This window comes from Xiphophorus hellerii, chromosome 14 (assembly GCF_003331165.1).
Source record: "Xiphophorus hellerii strain 12219 chromosome 14, Xiphophorus_hellerii-4.1, whole genome shotgun sequence".
Taxonomy (NCBI): Eukaryota; Metazoa; Chordata; class Actinopteri; order Cyprinodontiformes; family Poeciliidae; genus Xiphophorus; species Xiphophorus hellerii.
Genome location: NC_045685.1, coordinates 19,653,308 through 19,677,406, shown reverse-complemented (window position 1 = coordinate 19,677,406; position 24,099 = coordinate 19,653,308). Strand labels below are relative to the sequence as shown.

Below are 24,099 nucleotides of genomic sequence, written 5' to 3'. Positions count from 1 at the left end.
GACAAATTGGCACATAAATCGTCACTTTGTTATGACAAATTCTCTTCTTGGGAGGCAATTCTGTTATGTATCGATACCCAAACATGGTGTTCCATGTTCATCACTTTTCAATAAATGTTGACAACTAGCTTTGCTGTCTTCTTCTAGGTATCTTTTTTATACACTTTTTGCTACATATTTCTCAACTTTGGAAATGGAAATCAAAAATTTTCATGCTTCAAGCCTTAACTCACAAAAAAGCTGAATTGCAATGGCTATTGAAGTATTTTAATGCTAAATTCTGTTTTGCTATTAAATATACTCTCAATTTCCAGTGCAAACCATAATATTGCTGATTGACAGAAGATTATCTCACCTTCTGCCAGCAACCAGGCATTGGTAATCCATCCGGACCCTGTTAACAGAAGAGAAACAGTTAGAACTGAAACAATAACTTACTGCTAACCTGTGTAAGACTGTCACATAAATGCGATTAGTAGGCTTATACTTTATATAACACTTCACATATGTCAGAAGTTAGATTGATTCTCAAGAAAATCCACTCATTAACCACAAATCAATACAGTTAACTTCTCTTGAAAAGACATGCGGCTTTAATCAGATGAAAGCAACATCTTGATCCCGGCTGTATTGTCTAGAATTTAAGCATTTTAATTAGCGGGCACAAACGTATTTTATTAAGACTCTCACCTGACTTTGAGAAAGAAAAGAAGTTACAAACTACCCCTAACTTCTATTCTGTGTTTGAGACTTTATGGATACCTGATAAGATTCTTTAATTTAGTGGCTCTTTACACTGGACATATTTGAACATTTTCTTTGGACTTTGGATGCTTTTTTCCCCTTATTTTTAGTCAAGTAGTTTTATTGGTACTTGAGAACAATAAATGCATAAATTTGGCATTTTATTCCATTTTAGTTTATAGTGCTCTCTGTTACAATTTTTATTAGCTGATTCTAAAAAATCAAAATCAAATCAAATTTTATTTGTATAGCACATTTCAGCAGCAAGGCATTTCAAAGTGCTTTACATCATAACAAACACAGAATCACAATGCAATATAGAATCAATCATTAAGTCAAGTTACATCAATAAATTTGTAATTGATTACATTTCAAATACAATTCTAAACAGGTGGGTTTTCAGTTGAGATTTAAAAGAAGTCAGTGTTTCAGCTGTTTTACAGTTTTCTGGAAGTTTGTTCCAAATTCGTGGTGCATAGATGCTGAAAGCTGCTTCTCCTCGTTTGGTTCTGGTTCTGGGGATGCAGAGCAGACCAGAACCGGAAGACCTGAGAGGTCTGGAAGGTTGATACAATAAAAGCAGATCTTTAATGTATTGTGGTGCTGAGCCGTTCAGTGATTTATAAACTAACAACAGTATTTTAAAGTCTATTCTTTGAGCTACAGGGAGCCAGTGGAGGGACTTTAGAACTGGTGTTATGTGCTCTATCTTCCTGGTTTTAGTGAGAACGCGAGCAGCAGCATTCTGGATCAGCTGCAGCTGTTTGATTGATTTGTTGGACAGACCTGTGAAGACGCTGTTGCAATAATCAATACGACTGAAGATGAACGCATGGACGAGTTTCTCTAGATCTGGCTGAGACATTAGTCCTTTAATCCTGGAAATGTTCTTCAGGTGATAGAAGGCCGACTTTGTAACTGTCTTTATGTGGCTCTGGAGGTTCAGGTCAGAGTCCATCACTACTCCCAGGTTTCGGGCTGATCGCTAGTTTTCAGTTGTAATAACTGAAGCTGTGCATTGACTCTAGATCGTTCCTCTTTAGGTCCAAAAATAATAACTTCAGTTTTGTTTCTGTTCAGCTGGAGAAAGTTTTGGCACATCCACACATTTATCTGTTCTAAGCATCTGTTCAGTGATTGGATGGGCTCTGAGTCACCTGGTGACATCGTAATGTAGAGCTGTGTGTCATCTGCATAGTTATGGTAGCTAATATTATTTCCTGTTATAACCTGAGCTAGTGGGAGCATATAAATATTGAATAAAAGGGGTCCTAGGATTGAACCTTGGGGTACCCCACATGTGACCTTTGACCTCTTTGATGAAAAGTTTTCAATTGAAACAAAGAAATCCCTGTTCTTTATGTAAGATTCAAACCAGTTAAGCACTGGACCGGAGAGTCCGACCCAACTCTCCAGTCGATTCAGTAATATGTCCTGGTCAACAGTGTCAAAAGCTGCACTGAGATCCAACAGAACCAGCACTGTGGTTCTGCCACAGTCCGTATTTATATGGATGTCATTGAACACTTTTACCAGGGCGGTCTCTGTGCTGTGATGAGCACGAAAACCAGACTGGAAGGAGTCAAAGAGGTTGGTTATAGTTAGGAAGCTAGTTAATTGTTTACACACAGCTTTTTCAATAACTTTGCTGATGAATGGGAGGTTGGAGATCGGCCTGTAATTCTGCATTAGTGATTTGTCCAGATTGTTCTTTTTTATAAGTGGTTTGATTACTGCTGTTTTCAGAGCCTGGGGGAAAACGCCTGACGAGAGCGATGAGTTTACTATTTGGATCAGATCAGCAGCAATAACAGGCAGGACTTTCTTAAAGAAATGTGTGGGTAAAACATCCAGACAGCAGGAACTGGAGCTTAGTTGACTTATAATTTCCTGTAGGGTTTTATAATTAAGTAGTTGAAATTGGGTCATTTTTCCTGTATTTGTTTTGTTTGGGCACAGCATTGGTACTGACTTTATAGTGGATGTACAGATTAATCCTCTGATTTTTTGAATTTTCTCTGAAAAGAAGCTGGAAAACTGGTTGCAGGCGGCAATACATTGGAATTCAGGCGGTAACGTCACAGGAGGGTTTGTGATTCTGTCAACTGTTGCAAATAAAGCCCGAGCATTGTTAATGTTTTTGTTTATGACATCTGCAAAGAAAGCCTCTCTTGCATGTTTTAGTGTTAAATGATAGTTACGTAGTCTTTCTTTATAGATGTCACAATGAACGTGGAATTCTACTAACTAACCACTTAAGATTTACAGTATTTTGAGAGATATTTTTTGTTGGAGTAACATACTTTACATCAACAGGAAATGTGGAATCAAGTTCTTATTGTTGATTGTTCTTTTGTATTTCTTCTGTCCTTTACTCTTTGGACGTATATGCTAAATATTGGAGATTTTATTATGACATTGAGGAGTACTAGATGTTAAAATGATAAAGTCATAAAATGATGAATAAAGTGGTTTTTCTGATGTTGCCAATTTTCCCTCTTCATTTTATTATCTTTCAAAATGATAACGTTCCAGCCTTGGGACAAGAGATAAAGCAGCCAAAGTCAAAAGAAAAATGCAAGGAAACTTTCAGAGAGCTTGAAAACACTTATAAAAACACTTTAGGGAAGTCAGAGTGTTTGGAAGTGAAATCTAAAGAAATGACACGTAGCTTTTGTGTTTTTTCATTCATTGTGGGCATAATTATATCTGAAGATGTAAAGCCACAGTGAAAGTAAAAACAGGAGGGCAAAATCAGTTCACTTGACTAGTATCCTACACACTCACGCACAAGCTTTCATCCAACTTTAACTCAAATGTTTCTATAAAAACAAGTAATAAAGAAGACGCCTTACATAATGTAGCAGCTGAACTCATCATAAAAAATTTAGACTTTTTAATGGCATGTGTACATAAAGGGTGTTTCAAACATTAAATAAAATGTTCAAAATATTCTTTCATATTAAGCTTTTTAGTTGGTTTCTGTCTGTTAGTCTGAATGCACACATTTCATTTCATTCTAGCCAAAAAAAAAAATGAAACTGTACATGCACAAAATACATAGAAATATGTTGCTCATGCACACCATGATGATTCTGCTGTTGGATTTTTATCATAGTTGAGTTTAATAACAGCAGAAAGCTGAAAAAAAAACAGCAACTGGAAATACAAAACTCAAGTTGTCTTGAAATAAAAATAACCCAAGTTTAATTAAATAAAAATATAAATATAACCTCTGAATGTTTTCTTATCTACTATGGCTCATTGAATGTGTGAGAACATACAATGCAGCGTCTTGCTAAAATATTCATGCCCCTTTCCACATTTTGTCTAAGTGCAGCTGCAGATCTCAGTGTATTTTATTGGGATTTTATAAAATGGACCAACATAAAGTGGTGCCTAAGTGGAGGCAAATAGTTTCTCACGTCTTTCAAGCAAATAAAAATCTAAAAGTTAGACATGCGTCTTTGGATTCCCGCAGCATCATGATGCCATCGCCATGTTTGACAGTGGCGATGGCATCTTCAGCGTAATAAATCGTGTCGCTTGTCCTCCACACATATTTGCATGTAGGCCAGAAAGTCTCATCTGACCAGAGCAAATGATTACTGTCCCCCAACATGGTTTATAACAATCTTTAATCATTCTTATGGCTTTCTTATGCAGAGCTTTTATTCTCCCAGGTGAAGTGTGGCTCTCTGCTGCTCTGAATGACACTCTATATCTGCAGCCTGTTTTATTGAATGGCTATGTCTTGCTAGATGTACAATTGCACGATACTCTGCCAGTTCAGGTTTAACATTGTTCTTTGAGATGTTAAGACTTGAGAGATATTTACACTAAATTATGTACAGGTGACTCTGCTAATAAGGTAACTTCAAAAGGTATCGTTTATGCTGAGCTTAATTTTAGAGTATCCAATTAAATGGGGCTACATACATTTTATTTCAACAAATAAAAAACAGATTTTTATTTGTTAAAAGTTTGAAAACCATGTATCAGTTGCTTTCCTCATAACTGTGCTGGACATGTTATATAAAATCTTAATAAAATACACTCCGGTTTGTTGTTCTAAACTGACAAAATATGAATGGAAAAATGTTAAAGGCAAAGCACAATATATGCATTTTCCCAAATTTAGTTCAACCCATTGTACCAGAATCTTCATGCATCAGACAGCATCGCTTCTGCTGCATGAGAATCAATAAAATAAAACAAGTAATCACGAAAATATTCCAGGTCCACAGTGGCAACCAACTTGATGTTTTATTTTATTTTCTTGTAATGGTCTGGCCCAATTGGTACAAGAACAGGAGGGGATAGGAGAGTTAACGGATTGAGAGAGGGATCCATGCGCTTGTAGCATGGCTAACTCATCAGTATAAGGAGTTCTTTGTTAGCATCAGGTTAAAAGGTAACTGGTCCAATGCGGGCTCAGCAGGGGGGACACGTGAGTTTTAGCCTTTTATTCCAGTTTTATTTGAAGGGAAGACAGGAATCAGTTAAAAGGATAGACCTAGTGAAACATTTATTAATTCTGTATATTTCACATGTTTTATCTAAAAGAGGCTGCTTGCAGTGAAGATGTTAGGGTTAGTGTTTGTCACTAAAAATGGAAAATGAAGCTATGATTAAGTAAAGTGACCATGCTTGTCAAGCTCTCACTTCATGCATGAGTGTGTTTATTTGTTATTAATGGGCTAAAAGTGAGTGGCATGCACAGGTAGGAGGTTTAGGAAAAAGAGAAATACTGTACCAATTGGCACGGGGCATCCAGCCCGTCCAGACCTGGCTGCCCTGGTTCCCCCTTTTCACCCTTAAATCCCCGGAAACCCTGTTTGCAAAGATGACCTAGGAGTGTTACTGGGAGAGAGGTGGACGACCCTTCACCCCCTGCATCGGTCCGTTTCGACAGACTCGTAGGGAGTGTGAAGGAGGAGCTGCCCTCTGAGGTTTCTGACTCCACAATCAGGCCCAGTCACAAGCTTTTGGGATTTAACTGCAAGCTTTTATGTCCAACTTAAAATGAGCACAACTCCCAATGTTGTTGGTGATTTATTGACTGTAAAAGCAAGAAGCTGGGAGTCAGAGGACCCAAGGGGAGCTTCCTCCTTGTTCAGAGCAACCGCTCCACGAAGCTGGCAGGCAAACTCCAGCTCACAGTTGGGACATACCAATGGGCAGGGTGCATCTAATCCTGGGGCACCCTGTTCTCCTTTCTCGCCCTTAGGCCCTTTTTTGCCCTTCTTTCCCTTCTCCCCCTGTGGATACAAGGGTTCGGTCAGGTTAAATTCATTTTTGTCAACAATTACTACTGCTATGAGGAGAGATTAAAGAAGGGAAGTCTATAACCCAAAAAGGAGTGAAGACACATGGTCAGATAAGTTAGATAGGAGGGTATACAAGGCAGAATTGGATATTCTTTAAACGAGGGGCACAAAAAGCAGGGAACAAGGTAGAGTGGGAAACACTTTGTCAAAGTGGTGTCAAGGGCACAAAGGATGAGAAAGACTAGCAGGGAGAAAACCACCAGAGAAAGCAAGGAAGTCCAAACTGCATCAATACAGAATTAAATGTCACAAGATTTCTTCAAAGTCATAAATACACTTTAAAAATCAACATCCATGCAAACATTTTAAAGAGTCATATCATGTTAGCATGAGTAAAATATCAAAGTACTACTTTAAAACATCATTTTAGGAATGAATTGACACACACTCGTCATTGACGTATTTAAATTGGTCAAATTGGGTTTCATCTGAGTCACAATGAAAGAACATCATAAATTTTGAAAAACTGAGCCCCGAGCTGAGCACCTTGTCAGGGGGAGGGTCTCTCTTTGTGATTTTGAGTAGAAAGAATGAAGGTTCTGACTGTTCCTATATGTCCAACAGCAGCTCAGATTAATCGACCTTCTTGGAGTGTCTTGTGTGTCTTGGGAAGTTAGCAAAAGGTCAGAGCTATCACCAAGTTGTGTTCTATCATCACAACACCACTTGGTGGAGAGTTGGATCTCATAGCAGGGAAAGCCATAAGCCAGACCAGGGAACATGGAATTGGACTGGACAATGTCCAGGGCTTCTACTGCAAATGTGACTTCCAGGAGTTATAGCCTAAAAGATATTGGAGCATAATGAAGTTTTAACACGTTGATAGACAACAGCAGCAATGGAAGCTATTAGGTTCAATAAGAAGGCCTTCAGGGTTTGGCTGTGTGTGGGGACTCCTGAAACTGGCCAACAGGTACTGGGTGTCCCGAAGAACATTAGCTTCTAAGTTTTAAGTGGAAAAACCTTTGGTGTGTGAGAAATTTGTAAAAAGGCTATGAAAACTAAACTTTTCTTGACTTCAAGAAAAAAATTTAATTATATGATGGGTCAGAGAAGCTTGTGTTTTGAGGAGGGACTGTAAACCTGGAAGAGGCAGTGTACAAGGAATCAGTTAAAGCGTAGTCATTGAAATGCTCACGGGCATCAGGGTGCCAGAAGTGTACAAAAGTTGTTCCCAAACTCCAAAGTGTCAGGACATTGTAGGGCTGTTGTGGCTTCAATTTTGCAAGAAGGACTAATACAATACCTGCCAAGTGGCGGAGTGGGATGGCGGCCCAAATACTTAACAAAGATGCCAAGCGAATGTGTTCCAACTATGGAAAGATCACACCTCTCTGCCTTCCAGAGAATGTTTCCTCTACAGTGTTGGACCCAGTTGACCACAGATTAAGGAGAGGAACTGTGTGTTCCAAAGACAGACTGGACACAGTCAATTTAAGGAGGTACCTTAGCAACACTGCACAGTGAAGCAACATGTACCGTACTTTCTAGATTACGAACAATTAAAAGAATGAGATGCCGGTCGGAAATTTTAAGAATCATTCCTATGTATCTGATGAGTTCCACTGCAAACTCCTTTTTACATGTTTGTCAGCCACATAGTATCACTTTACATCACGATCAATTTACTATGTTACCTTCAGTTATAAAAATTACATATATCAAATATGACTTAAGAAAAATTTGACTTTGTAATTTATTGCCTTCAAATTGGGTTTCTGTCTCTTTAAGGAACTCCTACTTTTTCCAACAGTCTGCTCCTCTATTAATCTCTTAATATTTTTACCAGCATACACTCCAGGCATGTTACATTACGACATAATGTAAAGCTCAAAAAAGTCAATGTTTTATGATCCTGCCCCTTTAAGAAAGCAGGGCACTGACTGAATCAATGCACAAATGATTACAGAGACCTGTACAAATCAGTTTATTCCTACATCCTTAATGTCTATGATGAGTGTATGTCAATATCTTATTACTGATCTTAAGGACCTGAAAGAGATGAAATGTTAAGATCTGTTCTGCGTTAGAGCGGGGAGCAAAACCCAACTTAATGCATGAAAGAGAAACAAGATATAGCTTCTTAATGGTATACAGTGTCTGAGGAATACATATATATATATTACAGAGACAAACAATGAGTGCAAAAACAAGGAAAGGAAGGGTTACCAACAGGCTCAAGAAATGAGGGAAGTGAAATATGTTACTTTATGTTCATGCATGGAAACATGGAAAACAACACATGTATGATACTGAAGAGCCTGTTGTCAATGGACATGTTTGGATTTATATGTTGGTCTCTCTTTTTGATGCCTGAAAATGAAGTTAGAATTGAAACAATGAGATGGTGGAACTGTTGAGGAGGGGAGAACAAAAATCTGACTCGAGAGGAGTGGGGGGTGATAGTTTATATTTCTGCAAAAATAAAGAAAATTCATTAGGATTATAAAAGCAATTGATGTAAATTAGGACAATTCCTTTTCGATTACAGTCTACTTTAGAGGGAAAAAGTTTACCTCAAACCAGGGGATGAAAAAAACACTTCAAATACAAATGAAATCAAAAGTTTCTACACTGTCCATTGACATCAGTCCTCTGACGTTAGAGATATTAATAAGCTACAAAACCATATCTACATCTACCTTTTCTCCTCTCCCCCCATCGTCGCCTTTATCTCCTTTTAATCCAGGTAATCCCTGAAAATGTACAACTTTACTTAATTACTGTGTTTTAGATGAGAGGTCAGATTTTTCTCATCCACACAAAGCTAACCAGATCAGGATCAAACAGAATCTGAAGGTTTTTATCCGTAATATTAATTTAAATATCGCAGAAAAAATTGTGAACAAAAAATAGCAAGGGAGATTTGAACTTTAGATTTGAAGTTGTATAAGAATAAACTTTGCAGAATATTTTACATCAACATCTGAAAAAAATGGACTGTAATAGTTTTAGTTAAGTAAAGCTACATTTGCTTCCTTTATCCAACAATTTATCATAATCAGTTGCAAACAGAACTGATAATGTCTTTAATGTCCACCAAACTTTGTGAAATTGAAAGTGATATCCTGGAGGACTTTGAATCTTGAAAATCCAATCATGAGTATAATTTACCAAATTGCAATCAGTTTTAATGCTACCAACACATGCAATAAATACTAAAATTGAACCTTCAAAAATAAAAACGATGTTTGAAGCATATTATTTTACAGCTTAGGTTGGGTTTATGCTTGACGCATTTACAAAATCCTCATGGCCAAATTACGCCATTTCAGCAACCGCCTCCCTCTACACAACCCACATTTTCCGCACAGTGCACCTAGAAATTTTTCTATGTGAGAATAAAAAAATAAACTTAAAGAATAAAAGTTCTTCCTCTTTTTTTAAGCTCATTGTATAACCATGTGGCCAATAACAATTGTGTTTTTCACTTCTAACATGTTGTGTAGTGTTGGACACTTGCTGTAGTTCTCCTACACTGCCACCTAGAGTGTAGGAGAATACTGACTACCGAGGGTACCAGCAACACAGAGTATAAATGCTGCAAAAGCTCTATTGGCCTGATTCAGTGCCTCTCATTTCTGAGCAGAATATAAATATGTCAAGCATAAATTAAGCTTTAACATAAAAAGCTTCTCAATACAAAAACCAGGAGAAAGCATGCAATTAGGATCCTTCCTATCACTAGGAAAATTATGGGGAAAATGGTAGCTAGCAGCTTGAGGTGGCATGTTAAAAAAACAATGAATTATAAAAATTGTTTAAAAAAAATCAACAACATAATCCCAAAGACCTTCCTTTTATATTAAAAGTTTTGTTTTAAAACATTACTTCTCTAACGTCCTGTAGTAGCAAGCTATGGTCCACCACTAAGATGAATTTGTACATAAAATCATAAATCATTATTTTACTTCTGTAAACAAAAAAACCCCAGTGATTTTTACTTTTACATTTTCCCTGTAAAGTTTAGCTGTTTCTACTCATAAATTAACTCGTAAGACACAAGAGTCAAACCAACTTACATCCAAACCTGGCGTTCCGGCGGCTCCCTGGAGAGAAAAAAAAATGTAATTACTGCCAAAAACTTGACTTTTGCAACGCTTGATATCTTCACTACAAAACAGCGCACTCTCTCGATGTTAGTAATACGGTGTAAAACCACAGCAAGAAGCATATACATAAATAAACTCGCTAAAAACACCTAACAGTTGAATTACTTAATATTAATGGATAGAATCTAAAACTTTGCATCTTACGATATATTTGTTTTCTAACAACAGAATTGAGTGAGACATCAGTGAGCAAAAAGAAAAAAAACTGTTTTTAACGTCTTCAAATATGAATAATATTACAATGTGATACCAATGCTGGTAATAAAACAAATCAAACTTTGTTTCTTCCTTTTACATAGTGTCACTATTTTTGTTTTTCCATTTCACTACAAATGACAGCACAGCCTGTTAATTCATTATACGTGCCTGTGATTTTAACGCCTGTTTGCCGCCTCATATCTATGAATTGGATGATAATGTTGTAAAACTTACAGGTAGTCCATAAGGTCCTCGAGGTCCCGGCTCACCTGATGCACCTTTCTCACCCTGTGACAAATAAATCTAGGTTAATGCTTTCTTTTATACTTCTAAAAATTTCTCAAAATTGTGGGTCAACATGAGCTGCATCATCTGTCAGATCTATGAAAACAATGCAATTTCAGCCTTACAATGTCACCCTTTGGCCCGGCCGGACCAGCTGGACCCGGAGGCCCGTCTGTGCCCTGCAGAGAGTATTGTTGCCAGGGTGAGTTAACACTTTTAGAATAATAGCCGCTCTATTTTCATAAGTTCGTAGATTAAAATAAAAAGTGATGTAGTTGTACGGTATTCATATAGGACCTGAGCTACAACCAGCACACACAGCTCGTACACGTGCATTGGCCACAAAGGACGCTTACGACACCGCTGACACAGTTAATGTATGAGTGTGTGTTAATGCGACACAGGACAAAACAGGAATCTCAAAATGTTTTGTGAAGCAGCTTTCTGTGCCTTCATTTAGCTTAGAGGATCGATAACATGAAAAGTATACTTTAAGAAAAAAAGAAAGCTTACATTATTTGCATTTTGGAACAATGTGCAAATAATATGGTGACAAGAAAAAAAAACTGAAGGGAAAAATTGAACTTCATGGAGGGAGAGAGAAAGAAAGATGTTGAGTGGTGAAGCCCCTTGATCACATGACACTCACCCTAATTCCGGGCTTGCCGTCCAAGCCGGAGGCTCCCTGTGAGGTTATGGAGGTATGAGTGACATGAACAAGGCGGGATTAGTACCAGATGAACACTGTTATTAGGACAGGTTGATGGCAGGGTTCACAACAAACTAAATCACAGGGAGCTTTGGCTAAGGTGCTCAGTCCAGGCAAATGAAAATGAAGACAGAACGTGGACAAGGCACTTTGGACACACGCATATACACACAAACTCACGTAAACAAACATATATGTGCAACTAGTACCTTGATAAAATAAAATGAATATTCTAAAATAGAAGTGAATTTTCTTAAAAGATTTTTTGTACTACTGCTCAACTCACAGGGAGACCCATATGTCCACGATCTCCTTTGTGTCCCGGTTCCCCTCTCATGCCCTTTAGTCCGTGCAAACCAGGTTCTCCCTACAGAGAGTCGAAGTAGAAGATGATTACGCAAAGCTGACGTTTAACACCTTCCTGCTGCTTAAAACGTTGAACTTTATGTCGCCTAAAAATCCAAAATTGCAATTCATTTTGATGTGATTTTAGACTAAAACAAAGCGGTGCACAGATGTAAAATGGAAGGATGTTGGAAAATAAAAACCTAAATATTCGGTCTTCGTTACTCAGACAACCCAAAAAACAATAGTTTAATGCGAGAATGGAAATGCACGACACAACTGCAGACCTCCCGACATACCAAGATAAGCAACACATAACCTGACAGGCTGTGCAAAGAGAGAATTTCACAGAGAAGCAGACAAGAGTTGTTATAGATGGTTGTAGCTGTGGGACGGAAAGATTTTGGGTAGAGGACTGTGTTGCAGCTCATCTGCAGAAGACTGAAGAACAGTCCTGTATCCGCTTTAGACTTTTAAAATATTAAAGAAGATCTACCACAATAAGGCATTTCTAAACTCACGCTCAACCATACATTAATCTAGTCAGTTGAAAGGCTTGAAAACATCAAATGAGAAAGACATCAACAACAATAAGACCAGAAGAGCTAATTAATCTGTAGTGAGTAATTATGTATTTTCTTGTAAGCAAGATTTTTCTTCAGATGGACAGATAAGTGCAAAATTATCTATACCCTTGTTAGTATAGATACCCCTATTTAATTACTAATTGAAGTAATTGAAGTAATGTTTTGAAGTGGCCAAGGTAGAGTATTGACAGGAATCTGACGAAAAAAATCATTCAGGGAGGTAAAGAGTAGAGTTGGGTTTGAGACCTTCCAACCTTAAAGACTTGGGAGGTAAATTCTCAAAATACCAGTGAAAACTTGGAGAAAGCTGCTCGGCAACAATAAGAAGGGTTTTACAGTTGTAATGCAGAGGAACGGTTTATTATTGAAAGAGGTACAAACAATTTTCCACATGCCACTGTACATTAAAAAGTACAGAGAGATGCCTGCTGCATTTCAGCACAGGTTTCTGGCTGAAAGAAACTAATATCAATGTAGAAATTTGCCAGGGGTATGAACATTTTCACTGTATCTCTTAATGTATTTTAAACAACATTTACCTTAGGCCCCGGGAAGCCATGGGGTCCCTGAAAAACATTCGAAAGGGACACTTTAGGTCAAAAGGTAACTACGTGGTACGTGAATAATGAAGTCATTTGTTGATTTAGGAGCATCAGAAGATTTTCTCTTGAAGAAATAAGCAAACCAGAAACAAACAGGGTTTGCCTTATATATTTGGTTCAGGGAAAAAGAGAATATTACAAAACCCCCAAACTCACCATGGGTCCCGAGGGCCCGTGGGGTCCCGGTGGCCCTGGAGGGCCAGTTATCTGAAAATGTAAAGAAATTACAAAAATAAATCCTCAAATGAAAACCTTACTTTCACTCTATTTCATGATAACAATAGTTCCCTGCATGTTTGGCTATAAAAAGCTCCAACTCTATTTAATGCATTTTTATTATCGATACGTTACTCACAGATGGACCTTGTGGACCTGGAAGTCCTGGATCTCCTTTGTCTCCTTTTGCTCCGTTAACGCCCTGTTATGAACAAGCATTATGAGGTGAATTGTTTGAACATGTTGAATATAGATACGTTTTAAGAAACCTTTGTTACTCCAATAGTGTGTGTGTGATTCTTACAGGTAAGCCAGTTAAACCAGTGCTTCCTTTCTCCCCTGACGCTCCGGGCATTCCCATGTCTCCCTTGGAACCTTTATAACCCTGAGAGAGGTCACACACGCGCACACACGCCCAGATGATTCAGTTTTAATTCATGATACTTATTACAAACTTCACTTATTCAAGTTCCAGAGCAAGTTGTGCAACAGAGACCTTAACGCAACCCGCAAAATCTTTACATCTAACCAGTTCTATTTATTTACATAAGTGGACTTCTTGCACAGAATGTAACATTTGGTTTGTAATTCACAATGCTATTTCATGCGCAAAATGTGTGCAAAACCACATTTGGAGCTTCTGTCTGAGTAAAGCGATCTACTCACTCTCTCCCCATCGAGTCCAGGAAGACCAGGCAGACCGCGATCTCCCTACAACCACACAAATAGACAGCATTGTTGCAAAAATAGCACACACTACAATTAAATGTTTAGATCTTGCACAATACGCTTTACGCCACAGCACGTGACACCTGAATTAAGATTTAGACATGAGGGTAAAAATGCCACCTTAAAGCCTGGTGGTCCTATTGGTCCGGGTGGCCCAGGAGGACCCTGTACAAAAACAGTGACAGAAACCAATGGTGACTCCATTCGGCTCTGAGAATAATCTCTGTTATCTTCACAAGATATTTCTACCATCATAACAGTTTTTAAAAGGAAAAAACACTTTGAGAACGATGATTTAGTTTCAGTAGAACTATATTAGAAGTCAGTCTCACACCGTGAGTGCTGAAGTGAGAGACACATGCAAAGAGTGAATTACAACCACAAAAATCACATTTGGATGTTAGAATGTAGATGCTGTTTTATTTATGTTATAAATCGCCCATATTCTGCCACTTAAAACAAAAGAAAACATTTTTAAACCCATCCAGTATGGTTTTTTAATTTGTAAATATCTAAAATAAGTTTGACATGTTCTTGAAATTGGCCTGTTTGCAGAAGCAAAAGTTTAAAAGAAACTTCATTGCAAAATTTGTCAAGTAATCAGAAAAGCAAAAGTTATATTTTTTCTTCACGTACTAAGATGTATTTGCCTGAATGTATTTTATTTCTAATTTCTTGCAACTAAATAAAAAAAACCTAATTATTATTTTAAAATACATTTTTCAGACACTTAGTTTACAGACCGTTACACAGAAACACAACAGTGACACAGGACACTGCTTCATTCACTGTAAAGCAAACACACTGCTGGACGTATGAACACACACACACACACACGCACACCCACACACACACACACACACACAGGGCCGTGCAATCCAGTGCTGGTGTGGCGTCGGCTCCATGCTGGGACAAAGATGGATCAAACGTGATGATGACACAATACACAGAATATACACACAGCCTATTTACCGTGACTGTAATAGTGGTAATCCTCTGCAGTGGGCCGAAAGAGTGGGAATGGAAAGCAGGTAAGAGATAAGATTACACAGGTCACTTGAAACTGTTGGGACAACATGTTTCTTCAGTTGAGCTTAAGATACTTTTTCTATTTATCTGACACATAAGCAAAGGCCAAGTGACAGAAACCGGAGGTTATCTTTACAGGAAAATATTGGTGTCAGCATGGCATGATGGAGCATTAGGTATACTTCAGTGAGAGGCCAAGGCAAACAAAAAGTTATCTTTCATTGTGCTCTCTCCTCTGGTAGACATGAGAGGGGATAAAAATGCACCAGTTAGGCAATAACCTGTCTGACCTGCAGAGCTTCTTCGATGTTTCCATTGTAGTCGATGATTTCAGTGGCTCCTCTGTCTCCTTTCTGCCCGGGAGGACCCTGCAACACACCAAGAACCACATATCAACATAAAGGACACGTCCTAATTTCAGCCTCTTACTCTGACTGAGAGGTAATTTCTGCCCCCTAGTGGTGAGCAGTTCTTAGGAAGCAGCATCATACAGTTTGAGTCAAAGCATGCACAATTACTAAGTGAACAATTTAAGGAATTGAAATAAGTGCTTACTCTTGGGCCAATAGATCCCAAATCTCCTTTATCTCCAATATCCCCCTTACATGAAACAACAAACACAAATTTACATGTGTACAAGTCTTATTAGGGAAAATAAATAAATCAAAAGCCTTATGAGAACTTTTTATGAGAAGGAATGAATCATAATATAGGTTTACAAATGATCACAAGAGTGGAATTAAAAAGCAACACCACAAAAGTGAAAATGTGATGATTTTTGCATTTATACATACATTTATCTTTGACATTTCTTTCTAAAACTTTTATTTATATATATATATATTTATATATTTTTAAGAGCTTGGCCTTTAAAATTGTCAGCACTTGATAATATTCAACCTCGTTCCACATTGTTACCAGGGGTACCAAAAGGTGCTGTGAATGTCTGCTATTCATGAAATCAAAGAAAGCATCTGAGCCGTACTCACCTTTGACCCTTTAGGTCCAGGCATACCAGATTCTCCTTGTGAACCCTGCCAAGGATAGTAAAATAAATTAACCTATACATCTCAAGTATTAAATTACTTGAAGCGGACATCTGATCATCCACCTCCCAGACTCCTCCTGAGGAACTAACACCTAGGTTAAAAACAAAGCTTAAAAACAAACATCTTATCTTGTTACTGCTGAGCAACAGAGGATGTGTTTATTTGAACACTCTCCCTAACTAATCCTGGGTTTAACTTGGGGCTTCTAACAGGATATGTACCAGAGTCATCTGAGTCCTCTAAGTTTAGACTGCAGCTTACGCCACCAGCAGGGTCAGTGGCAGACATAAACAAAATGGGGAACTCATTTAGAGTCGGTTTACGTAACTCCAACACCTTAGGATCCTAGTAAGTAATGGTAATGATTGTTAAAACAGATTTCTTCTTTGGGAAAAAAAAGTTAATTTCTTAGTGTGTTAATAAATAATAAGTTCGACTTTTCAGGATTTGAAACAGGATAACTGCTGTTTTCAGAAGGAATACTCTAGATGGCAGCAAAGTCACAAATATGAGCCTGGATCATCCTGCCATCGGTCAGATGGAGGGGATCGTGCATGTGTGCTTCATATCCTCACCTTTGGCCCAGCAGGTCCGATTTCTCCTCGATCACCCTTTCCTGCTGGTCCGTGGTCACCTTTCTCGCCCTGTTATGACCAAAACACATGCTGTTCATAAGACGTTCACTGGCAGGACAACAAAGAGCGATTGAACAAAACTTATGGGTGTTTTTATAGGTGGGAGAACAGCTTTAGAAGAGGGGAATCCAACAGTCCTCATGGGACTGTTGGAGCACATCTGCATGTCTCAGATGTGCTCCAACACAACTGAATCAAATGGATAAATTATAAATTGCCACTGCTGACCTACAAGATGTAGGTCAGCAGTGGCGCGCTCAGAAACTGTTCACTTGATTTAGTTTTGTTGAGTCAGAGAAACACCAGAAACATGGAGAGTCCTGGCATTCGAGGATCATTATGCAGCAATAATACGTTGTTTTGTTTGATTGTACATTCATGTACAACCACACAAACTTTTGCTTTTTTTTTTACACTTTCTTTCCAAGCAGCCAGTCTTTCCTGAAATCTTTTAAAATGGTCTTGATTGTCTCTTGTTCTCCAGACTTTCTGAAGGCCTTTTAATATTCTTTGAATTTTGGCTATTTTTGCTTTTTACTGTTATTTAGTTCAGTTCTTGCATATATATTTGATCAGGAGGGCATACTGTCTAGTATGTGAAAAAATAAATGCAGGACAAACTACAAATTGGTTAAAAGGGCATCTACAGCCAATTAATGTCTGGATTTTATGTTTCTCAGCCACAGGAAAAAAATCCAGTAAAGATATGATGCAGGATACATGATCCTCCAGTTGATCTTGCTCCAGCTAACAGCTCTATTTAAACCACATTAGTGGTAAGGTACTATTCTCTGTTCATTTTATCTCTAGGATTTTCAATAGATTTAACTTAAGAAATACAAAATTCTGTCTTTGCATACACAGACTGCTAGCAGCTAATTTTTCAAATTAACAATTTGAAGGTATTGTCTTCTTGGTGCTTCATTAGAAGGCAGCTGAACTGATTTTTAAAGGTATTTTATGTCTCATCCAAAAGGCTTCAGCTCTTCAGAGGTTCCTCAGAATTCAGCTTAGAACTCACTAAACAACGTTTTTTAAAGGAAAAGTGAAACACCTTCAAGAATCAACCACCACCAGCCCTGCATCTATCATACAGCCATCGACATTACCTGGTAATCATCACCTATTGGGTCTGTTAAAAACCAGCTATCGTCCGTGACTACTGACCTCAATAACCAACTTCGCCGTTGCCAGAAGATGTCACAAATGTTTATATTGTGTTTTATACTTTTGTAAGTTTTTTCTGGAAACCAAAATTGGTCTGGTAGCTCTCCTTTATGAGCCATGCGACTTCAAGAGAAACTGATAATTATGGTAGTTTTTCATCACAGTGGCAGCTACAAAATAACCTCACTGCACTTCTGCTGTGGAAGTTCTTGACACTGGACAAAACAAATTGACTACATAGAAATGGTGACTTCTGTGGTCTTCTTGTTTTGAGACTAAAAATACAGCCTCCAGTGTTGCCAGCATATTTGTTATATTTGTATAATAATAGATGTGTAGTAGTCTATAAGTGTTCAGTCTCCATAGCGGGAACTTCCTCTTCTGGTGTAAGTCTCCACCTACAGTTTTAACTTAGATATGCAGCGTCAGGACATAGGTTTAGCACACCCACCCATTGGTGGTGCATGTGAAACTGATGCCAGCTACAGCGGCATGTACAGGTTACTGTAGGTCAAATCCATGTGTTATCCATTTTGTTCCCAAGCGCACCGCGTTCCGTGCATCCTCAGAAGTTGGGAGCATATCCCCTCCAAAACAAACGGACTATTATCATCCACACATCATTGAATCCTCAAGTTCACAGAAAAGGAGAAAAAAACCCCCCAGAATCCTCGCATATGGAGCTAAAGTCTTGTAAATAATTATGTTTTTTCAGCAGCCAAAAAGGTAGCTGTGGAACTGAAACTTTCTACAACTTTACAAAACCTGCGTAAATTGTTAGAAGGAAGGATCAAACTAAAGGGAAGTAAAGGATGACTCATGACTTTTACATCGTAGATATTTTTGGAAAACAGTTGCACCCTTAAAAATGAGGTAACAACCCCAGTTTAAGTTGATGAGAATACATAAGTTCTGCAAAGTTTTTTTTTGGTCATACTGAAACATTGCACTAGCCGTCCAGCACACAGTATAAAGTAAAACCTTGTGGCACAGTTGTTGTTGGCAAAAAAGGGGAAACCTCTCTGCACCAGATCATCTTCCAAGAGAGTAAAATCAGCAGCTACAGAACAGAACTCGCAAAGCCCTTATTTATATGTAATTTAATTGTAATAAAACCGAGTTATGAGTGTCCCAGTGCAGTTCTGCCTTTAGTTCTCCATAAAACTAACAAAATGTTGCTCAAAGCAGTAGAGGGTGATGCAAAGAGAATACATTCTGATTATCAAAGCACTGCAAGCTGCCTGATGTTTGGATCATCACCCCTGGCCCCACAGTAGGATAATGTCATGACTCAAAGGAAGCAGTAGAGGATTAGCTCATTCTGACCGCTTCAGTCTGACATTTAGTGGAGACAGAGTTTTAATAACATCGGTGACATGACAATACGCTATCCACTGTTCTGTTAGCACAGTGTTATTAAAATCTGTCAAACAAGTCGCATCTGATTCGTCGTCGATCACTGTCACAGCACGAAGAGGATCAGTCAGGGAAACTGATGTCACTCACTTTAGTTCCTGGGAGTCCTGGAAGTCCTGGTTCTCCCTGGGGGCCGAGGAATCCTGGCTCACCCTGAAAAACACCCAAAAGAAGAAAAGAAAACAACAACAACAAAGAAAATAGCTATTACTCACTTTTCCACTGGGTGTTTCTAATGAGAGCTAAACAGCACACGCAAGATGAGTGACCAAATACATTCATAAGGACAGGCATGCACTTACTGCTGCTCGCACACCCCCACGTGCACACAAGCAGACTGAGGATCGCATGCATTAATCACAACGACAGGCAATTTGTTAATTGCTCCTTAAGTTTCACATATACTAACATTTTTCTTTCTCATGAGCCTGAACATATGATATGACGGGCCTTAGCAGAAACTCATCAAGACCCTAAGAAATGAGGTAGAGTGCGCAAAAAAAAAAATGCACTTCACGTTTTTACCCAGCTTCCAGTATGAGGTGTGATGCTGCACCTGATTTGTACCGCATTTGGTTCTAAAGCAGCAACCAAAATCCCTTCTAGAGTGCTTCAGGTGCTCAGGAAGCCCTCGATGAAGTGATGGGCATGTAGTTCTCTAAGTGTTAAACCAAACAGCAAAGTATGCGGAGGAAGAATAAAGGGCAAGGCCAGCTCAGAACCTGTTAAAGTGCCATGTTAGCAGAACTTTTTAGAATCACATCAAACATGCAGGCCTGCTAAGTAAAAACAGGAGTGTACGAAATGTAAAACGAAAGTTTTTAGGGTTTTTTTTTAACAAGCCGAACACGTTGCAGGCACATAAAGAAAAAGGAGAGAGAGAAACACAAACCAAAAACAGGAACAAGCCTCAGCATCATGCCTGTGTCAGCATTCACAATTTAAACACGTTATTTTTCAAGCCAATGGTCCTGAGATACGTTAATGTGACTACACTAACATGAGAAGGTTATTAAGTGCTGGTTGCATGTTTAGCTTCTGTGCTATTGCTTTCCAAATCAAAAAGAAAAAAAATTCTAAAGATGTGACTAAACTTCCTCCCCTAAACGACAAGGATTAAACTGGGGTTCTGTGGACAGTTTATGAGAACCTAATGTCTCAAAATCCAGATAACTTTCTGAAGATCTAAATTTAATTAAGCAGTGTTCCTCAAAGGAGGAAGCTGAATGGATGGGGGAGGGGTTCAAAACCAAAGTGGATTTCTAGGATCTGGAAACAATTTCAAATTATTCAAATCTCAAATATTTCACAGCTGTGAACGAGAACCCTCTATTTTATAGACCTTTAAACTGCTGCCATATTTGCCTTACATGGACATTTACACTGATGACTAAGAGTGTAACGAGATCTCATGGCACGCCATCGCATTAAGTCTTTTCAAAGTGAAAACCTTCTTGAAAATGAGTGAGAAATTGAAGTAGGAAACAAAGCAGTTTTCTTTTATTGCCAGAGAACAATGTTCAGTTTCTACAACTGGCCTTTAGGGGGAACAGCTCCACCTGAGCAGCCAGGTGTAGCTGGCACCAAGACATTGCTGATGTAAATCGGTGAACAGAAACCAACAAACTTTCTCAAGAGCTGGTGATCTTACAATTTAACGGAGGAATGGAAAAGAACAGGAAAGTGACTCACCAGAGTTATTTTAGTGTCTGATTTTTAATGAGACCAGTCGATGTCTCGCTCATAATGTTGGCAGTGCTGGCTGATCATTCGCCATACCATACTCTTACAGTTTTCTGTCTTTTTTTGTAATTTCAATACATTTTCTGAAGCCGATAACGTATGCTGTAAGAAAATGTCACGTGACTTCAATAAATGTCTGTCAGCAGAAGGTAATTTAGTGTCGTTTTGCTTTTGAAAATGCTCAGTTACCTAGAAAATAAGCAGATATGTCATGGTAAAGTACATAAGTGTCAACTGTAGGACAGCACACTCAAACCATCACCATTTTGTGTGGTACACACATTGTGTTTTCACATAAATATAAATAAATAATCAAATAAATTTTTAGGGGGAAAAAAACATCTTTAGAAACTATAACTAATATGGCACAAAAGTTTGTTTGAAACAAACATCTGTTTGTGAAATTTATTTTAATGACTAAATTTTCACCCCTGCTGAAGACATTCTGAGAGTTATCCACTCTAGGTAAGTTGCTAACTGCGTAAAACCTATCCTTAGATCTCAAATTGAAAGAATCTGAACAAACTCGCCAACAGCAGAATTTCCAGACTCTCCACATTTTCAGGAAGTGGGCTAAAGCTCTTAAAAACGGATGTTATTCACAAATTCGTAATGACACAATTATCCTGCACAAATTTAGCCCTGAAATCCAAAGGTTTTACTGCACTTGAAGGTAGTTCCGCAGCTCCTGCAGATGGAGCACTCACGTCTGCGGGCAAATCCCTCAAAGGATGGAAAAAGCAAGATCGCCAGACCTCAGTGCCATGACAATGGGTGAGCTGAGTTGCTCTGAGCTCTCTCAGACGGGCAGAAGCGGATGGACACGGACAACACCGGGTGGACATGACTGAGAGGGGGATGAAAACAGCGAAGCAATTACCTTTATCCCTGGGAGTCCAGGCAGCCCTGGAAGTCCTGGCTCTCCCTACACAGGAAGAGTGCGACATGTTACAGCCAAGCCAAGCTAAGCTGAGTCAAGCCTCATTTGTAGGCTCATTGGGGTTTTTATTAGCTCTACACGTTATTTCCTGTTTTTATTTTCGCTGGCTATCGAGTTGCCGCAGCTCTGGAAAGCAGTCTCCTGGCTTGAGTTGACTGTCATTTGCTTGAATGGGGATGGGAGCATTAGCAGAACAGAAGGCACATGCATCTTTTTTTAAATACTAGCTCATGCAGCTGTAGCTTGACAGTCTGATTAGTGCTTGTTATAACACTCAACCCTTCACAAGGAGCAGCAGAGTTTCAGTTTGAAGATTTTATTGGTTCGGACAGGTGTGAAAAGTCCTGGTTTCTAAAAAGGAAAAACTGTCAGATATGTTGGGTTACGGTTGCAGAAGCTGTTTGGGAGAGCTGCAATGACTTGTAGATCATTAGAGTCTGGCAGCGTGGGAAGGTCCCATTTTACCCAACTTTTCTGTTACAAAAAAAGTCAAAAACTCCAGAAGTTTGAGCAACGAACCCAGTATGAGATCCAACTTTAGGTAATAAAAAAAAAGACCCCCAAAAATTCAGAGGTCATGTCCTTTCTGAGGCATCTGTGAGACTTCAAAGATAAAAATTTGGACTGGGAATAATTTAATGCTCAATTAGGCCCCTTGTATTTATGGCTTCTGAAAAAGAAATGATTAGTGCTGCACGAGAATGATCAACTTTAACGACACTTGAGGGATCAGAGAGAAGGCTGTAAAGTTACTTTGTGGCTTATGAAAGGGACTGTAAATTAGTGTATAAAAGTCTTTCTTGTGGACAAACACTTTACCAGCAGTTATTGGCAATCAGCCAATGGGAAATTTCTTTATCCCTGGATTTCTAAAGATGATTGGAGATAGTTTTTGATGTTTCTGCAAAAACAGGTTGAGTATGAAATATTCGAGAAAATAAGACAGTTTGCGTCTCATCTGCAGCATCAAATATCAAACTGGTTTGCAAGAAAAAGGAAAAATATAACAAATGATATAAGTGCAACACACAGGATTTAAAAAGTGACAGAATTTCAGTTGCAGTCAGGTCTTTCTGCTTTTCCATAGTTTTAATCACACTGACTTAAAATGCCTAGCAGAGATATTCGTACAGTGCTTTGCCCTTCAACTAAACCCATTCAACAATTTGTTACATTACAACCGCAAACTTGGATGCACTTAATTGGGATTTCATGTGATAGACCAACACAAAGTAGTGGAGCATTTTCCACTACCTCGAATGCTCCACTTCAAAGTAGTGGAGCATTTTTAAGTAAACAGAAACATTGTGTGGAACATATTTGTATTTATCGCCTTTGAGTGTGACTTTCTCCTCCTCCAGCGTTTCACATGTACAGACTGATATTTTTGCCCATTATCTGACAATGACCTCTAGCTCAGTCAGATTGGACAAATAGCATCTGAACATTAGTCTTCATATCACATCACATTATTCTCCATTTTAGCTCTGTTTGTATGTTTAGGGTTGTTGTCATCCTGGAAGGTGAACTTCCTTCCACCCCAGTTTCAATTCTTTTCAGGTGTTCCTCAAGGATTGCCCTGTAATTAGCTCCATCTATCTTGCCATCAGTTCTGACCAGCTTACCTGCTGAGGAAAAGCATGAGTAGTCTGCACTGATACTCTGCTCAATGCAAACACAAACTGGGCTGGGACAATAGGGCCAGCCAACAGAATAGGGTCAGACAAGCCCTAGATGGACCCTTTAGTGCAAAAAGGCGTCTAAATGAATGGGTGATTAACAGGCTTCTCTGGCACTTCAAATGCAATCATATGAATGAGGTTTGCTTGAATAGAGACCCATCTAAAACCTGCAGGACAAGGGTTGGGAACCACTGACCTGGTCTTGGGCAAACATCAAAATTATTCCTTTTGGTATTCCTCTTGCTGCTTTTTAATAAAGGCCAGATTTGTGAAGTAATCTGGTAACAGACTCTCCTACCTCGGCTATGGATCTTTGGATTTAAATGGATGACCACGTCTTGGTAGGTTTACAGAACCACACTTGTTCTATTTTCAGATAATGCAACAAACAATGCTTTATGAGATGTTGAAAGCTTGGGATATGTCTTTGATTAGTACTTGTCCAAGGAGGGTTGATCGTTCAATAATGTTCTCTAACAAATGTTTGAGGCCTTAACAGTTGTATTCATATTGATATTGAATTACTGCACAGTGGGGTAGTTGTTTCAGTTGTCTTGCAGGAAGAAGTTCCCAGATTTAAA

General features: G+C 38.6%; 1 protein-coding gene across 14 annotated transcripts in view; it reads right to left on the bottom strand.

Annotated features, from left to right (window-relative positions):
* col25a1 (collagen type XXV alpha 1 chain) overlaps window positions 1-24,099 on the bottom strand; it is a 204,901-nt gene that overhangs the window by 5,545 nt on the left and 175,257 nt on the right. For 5 of the 14 annotated variants that reach the window (XM_032583099.1, XM_032583106.1, XM_032583097.1 and 2 more), the window contains 21 exons: window positions 21,777-21,821; window positions 19,244-19,306; window positions 16,511-16,579; window positions 15,876-15,920; window positions 15,442-15,486; window positions 15,177-15,254; window positions 14,830-14,853; window positions 13,978-14,022; window positions 13,795-13,839; window positions 13,433-13,513; window positions 13,268-13,330; window positions 13,069-13,119; window positions 12,850-12,876; window positions 11,665-11,745; window positions 11,319-11,354; window positions 10,795-10,848; window positions 10,619-10,672; window positions 10,097-10,123; window positions 8,717-8,770; window positions 5,919-6,005; window positions 356-394 (listed from right to left, as the gene is read on the bottom strand). In XM_032583099.1, coding sequence (XP_032438990.1) covers window positions 356-394; window positions 5,919-6,005; window positions 8,717-8,770; window positions 10,097-10,123; window positions 10,619-10,672; window positions 10,795-10,848; window positions 11,319-11,354; window positions 11,665-11,745; window positions 12,850-12,876; window positions 13,069-13,119; window positions 13,268-13,330; window positions 13,433-13,513; window positions 13,795-13,839; window positions 13,978-14,022; window positions 14,830-14,853; window positions 15,177-15,254; window positions 15,442-15,486; window positions 15,876-15,920; window positions 16,511-16,579; window positions 19,244-19,306; window positions 21,777-21,821 — 1,113 coding nt within the window. Of the gene's footprint in view, window positions 1-355; window positions 395-5,500; window positions 5,579-5,918; window positions 6,006-8,716; window positions 8,771-10,096; window positions 10,124-10,618; window positions 10,673-10,794; window positions 10,849-11,318; window positions 11,355-11,664; window positions 11,746-12,849; window positions 12,877-13,068; window positions 13,120-13,267; window positions 13,331-13,432; window positions 13,514-13,794; window positions 13,840-13,977; window positions 14,023-14,829; window positions 14,854-15,176; window positions 15,255-15,441; window positions 15,487-15,875; window positions 15,921-16,510; window positions 16,580-19,243; window positions 19,307-21,776; window positions 21,822-24,099 lie in introns of all 14 variants that reach the window. The other 9 variants (XM_032583098.1, XM_032583102.1, XM_032583108.1 and 6 more) reach the window with 7 other exon arrangements.